The sequence below is a fragment of the Hemiscyllium ocellatum genome, chromosome 30 (genome assembly GCF_020745735.1).
Source record: "Hemiscyllium ocellatum isolate sHemOce1 chromosome 30, sHemOce1.pat.X.cur, whole genome shotgun sequence".
Taxonomy (NCBI): Eukaryota; Metazoa; Chordata; class Chondrichthyes; order Orectolobiformes; family Hemiscylliidae; genus Hemiscyllium; species Hemiscyllium ocellatum.
In genome coordinates, this window is record NC_083430.1 from 13,137,109 (window position 1) to 13,141,359 (window position 4,251).

The 4,251-nt window shown below is 44.3% G+C and overlaps 1 protein-coding gene across 1 annotated transcript; it reads right to left on the reverse strand.

Moving 5' to 3' along the window:
- Positions 1-2,984: 2,984 nt before the first annotated feature.
- LOC132829793 (zona pellucida-binding protein 1-like) lies at positions 2,985-4,028 on the reverse strand. Its single transcript, XM_060847157.1, has one exon. The coding sequence runs from the start codon at positions 4,026-4,028 to the stop codon at positions 2,985-2,987; it is 1,044 nt and encodes a 347-aa protein (XP_060703140.1).
- Positions 4,029-4,251: the final 223 nt, after the last annotated feature.

Here is a 4,251-nt window from a genome sequence, read left to right on the forward strand (position 1 = left end):
ATTGAGGCTTTCTGATGGGCATCCAATGATTATTTGAATTGAAGTGATGCTCAGCTTTACAGGGAAATGGTAAGATTTAATGCGGAGTCGTTGAGCCAAATGACCTTCTTCAGCACCATGAACATTCTGGAACTCTGTAATTGGAAAGAAAGTTTTGGATTGATAAACAAGAGTTGAAAAACCACAAGGGGCATGGATAGAGTAAATAGACAAGGTATTTTTTATGGTGTAGGGTAGGCCATAACCAGTGGGCATAGGTTGAAGGTGAGAGGGGAAAGATTTAAAACGGACCTAAGGGGCAACTTTTTCATGCAGAGTGTGGTGTGTGTATGGAATGAGCTGCCAGAGTAAGTCGTGGAGACTAGAACAGTTAATACATTTAAAAGGAGCCTGGATGAGGGTTTGGAGGAATATGGGCCAAATGCAGGCAAATGGGACTAGATTAATGGAAGATATCTGGTCGGCATGGACGAATTGGACCAAAGGATCTGTTTCTGTGCTATATATCTCTATGACATTATAACTTTATAATCACTCTATTGGGCAGGAAAAGGATTGCTTAGCAGTTGATGCAGGAAGGTGGGATAAGATGATGATGAATATGCCAGGTACCCCAATGGTAGGGGTTTGTGAGTGGTGTAAGTAGTGGAATGTCTCTTTGAAATAAAATAATAGCTCTTTTGGGTGGCATAGTGGCTCAGTGGTTAGCACTGCAGTCTCACAGCCTGAGTTTGATTCCAAGCTCAGGCGACTGGCTGTGTGGAGTTTGCATATCCACCCCATGTCTGCGTGGGTTTCCTTCAAGTGCTCTGGTTTCCCCCCACAATCCAGAGATATGTGGGTTAGATGAATTGGCCATGCTAAATTGTCCACAGTGTTCAGGGATTCGTAGGTTAGGTGCATTAGTCAGGGCTAAATGTAAAAAAGTAATTGGATAGGGGATTGGGTCTGAGTGGGATATTGTTTGGAGGGTCAGTTGGGCTGAAAGGATTGTTCCCACACTGTAGGGATTCTTGTGGAACTGAAAACAATATTGGCCAATTGAGAGGTATGCTGGGAAACTGACCAAGTGAACAGCGTGCTGGAAATTGGATCAGTCCAGACAGACAGGTATGCGGACTAGTCACCTGAATAGGTGTTAATGAGACAGAAGAATGGATATTAAACCAGGAAGCTTGCAGCATTCCCTGTCAAGTTGAATCAAGTGGGACAGATATGCAAGGCATTCACCTTGATTGACGATTGAGTGGGTTGTTGAGACAATGCTGCAAGGTTTTGGGTGTAACAATAGATCTCAGTAGAACTGGATTTGAGAAAGCTCAACTCCTTGGGTCAGCTCAATCAATAAGGCAAATTACAATATCCAATACTGTCTTTTGTAACACCTTTCCTGAGATAAAAACTCAATTAAAATTATGCTAATTAGATTGTTACATCAAATTACTGCTAAACTACTGTACTCAAAATGACCCAGATAACTTGTTCAAAGAAGCCACTCAAATTAGAGCAGTCAAACACATACACTCCAGAGAATATCAGGATCAAGAAACAGGGAGTCTGGGAGCAGGAAGAACAGCCTCAACTTCAGTTTGACAAGCTGTAATCCAGCTAATATAAACTTCCTGACATCTTGCTCTCTCACAGCAGATTTTAAGCCAGTGAATGGGCATCCCCCAGCCACACCCCATTCCCATTTATCTCTCCGCCCCCGAGGCTCCCAGTCTCATTCCTGATGAAGGGCTTTTGCCCAAAACGTCTATTTTCCTGCTCCTCGGATGCTGCCTGACTTGCTTGCGCTTTTTCAGCACCACTCTAATCTAAATTTAAGAACTGTAAGGTTACTCGGGATCATGAATCCTTACAGTGTGCAAGAAGGCCATTCGGCCCATTGAGTACACACCGACTCTCAGTAGCATCCCATCCAAATCCATCCCCCACCCCATCTCTGTAACCCTGCATTTTTCACAACTAATTCATTTAGCACTGCACATCCCTGCATATTATGGGGAATTTAGCATGGCTAATGCATCTAACTGCACATTTTGGGAGGAAACCGGAGCACCCGGAGGAAACCCACAGAGACACGGGGAGAATGTGCAAACTCCACACAGACAGTTCCCTGAGTGTGGAATTGAACCTGGGTCTCTGGCACTGTAAGGCAGCAGTACCAACCACTGAATTACCATGCTGCCCACTAATATTAACGTGCTATTAGAGGCAAAGACTGGTTTTGTAAAATTGTATATAAAGATCAATCTTGTGTTTTAACGATAATTAATCATATGTCATCATTAGTGTAAAATGAGTCCCCTCACTAAGTAAGCAAGTTGATCAAATTATATGAAAACAATGCTTACAGAGGGGGCACTTAGAGGTTTGGGGCTGGGTTATGTGATGGAGCTCCTGAAATCCATCTAAACGTGGCAACCCTGAGCAGGAATAAGGGAACCCGGGGCATGGATGGGTGCAAACTGTAATGTTTTTGTCACAGTGGTGGTCGGATAATGATAAAAATATAGGTTAACCAGCTGCAGTCTGTCAGAAAGCAACCTTCACCCTCTCTGAAGAAGTCTTGAACATATAATCACCGTGAGAAAAGAACTCCTTGTGACCAAAATTATATTCCAAACTTTTTATTAACAAAGCATTACTGTCTGTCGGGAATAAGATACATTTCAAAAATAAACATTCATTCATTCATATCAATTTATTTTATTAAAATGCACGCCAGCACCCATAATAACCTACACTGAGTTTCCAACCCCATTCTACCCAATATGAGTAGAATCTTATAACAGACCAGATGGAAACAGGCAACTTGCATTGATGTATTTTATTGAAAATGCAGGATACCACCTTTCTGTATATATGACCTGGGGCTTCTTTCCTGATACCTTCTTACATTAGTAAAAAAAAAGAAACATCACCAGCACCAACTGGGCAAAGGTCAGGGCTAATAACTCATCAAAGATTGAGGAAACCACTCACTCAGTTTCACAGTCTGATTCTCCGAAATGGATAGCGTCGGCACAGAGCGAGCAAGTCACCTGGTGGCCGCTGCTGTATGTCCCCGGGCTACACACCACACAGCACTCCCCACATTGCGGGTGCTTCTTGTGGTCCTTGCCATAGCCGGGCTTGCAACGATCGACCTGGATCACTTGCAACGTGCCGTCGATGTAGTAGACGGAAGGCAGCAGGCCGCTGATCTCCCGGTATGTGTCCGCCTGCTTGCCAAAGAAGGCTTCTATCCGGTGCCTCACCTTCTCCAACCGCAGGTTGTGATCGCACTCTTCCAGGTTTCTCTCGCAGATGATGTCCAGCACTTCCACATCCAGGTGCACTTTGAGCGTGAGGAACAGCTCGTACTGTATGCCCGCCAAGGGCACCTTCAGCATGTGGCATTCTGATTTATGTATACTGATCGTGTAGGCCAGATCTGAGACTAGCTGGTTCAAAGCTGTGTGCAACCTCTTTAGGAAGAGACTGTTGTACGAATTGTGACAGTCAGCAGCATGGTATTGGATCTGAAATTCATAGGTGTAGTTGGGGTCAAGGTACGCATACAGAAAATACTTCAAACTCAAAGACTGCAAGGCTTTAGTGCTCGGATTGTAGAAGAGAATGGTGCATATGTAGACCCCTGATAATTCCTTGCTGAAGTTATTAATGATCAGGGTACCCGTCAGTGTTATCTTTACATTGGGTTTATTTGAAAGGTCTATTCCCTTCGGTCCTTTCCAAGTAAAAGTGGGATCCATGAGTTCCATGTTCATTAGCTGCGATGTTGCACAGAGAATCCGCGGACTTTTGCTGCGCAATTTGATGTAGACCTTGACAGGGCCATCATCGGAGCCAATCACTTTGCTTCCTGCAGATTTGTGGCTGGGCTGCTTTCTCTTAGGGTGACGATCAACTGACTGCAAGATCTCAATGTTGGTGACAGTCATTCCAAGCACAGCATTTAAGATCAGCCCAAATACAACGAGGAATTTGAGGGTGGGCAGCAGTGGGAATAACTTCTCCATTTCCTCTCTTATTCATCCTGTCTTCATTTTGCCCCCTATGCTCTCTGAAGGTGAAGGACAGACTAATTGTCTGATGTCAGTACCACCCCTCTGTCACAATTGCCACTGTTGTAAAGTCACATGGTGTCTTGTGACATCAAAAGGGACCCTTCCTGTCATAGATACAGCTGCAGTTGTGGAGTTGTGGAAAACGAGATTTCAGCCGGAGTTGGGGGTTCTACTC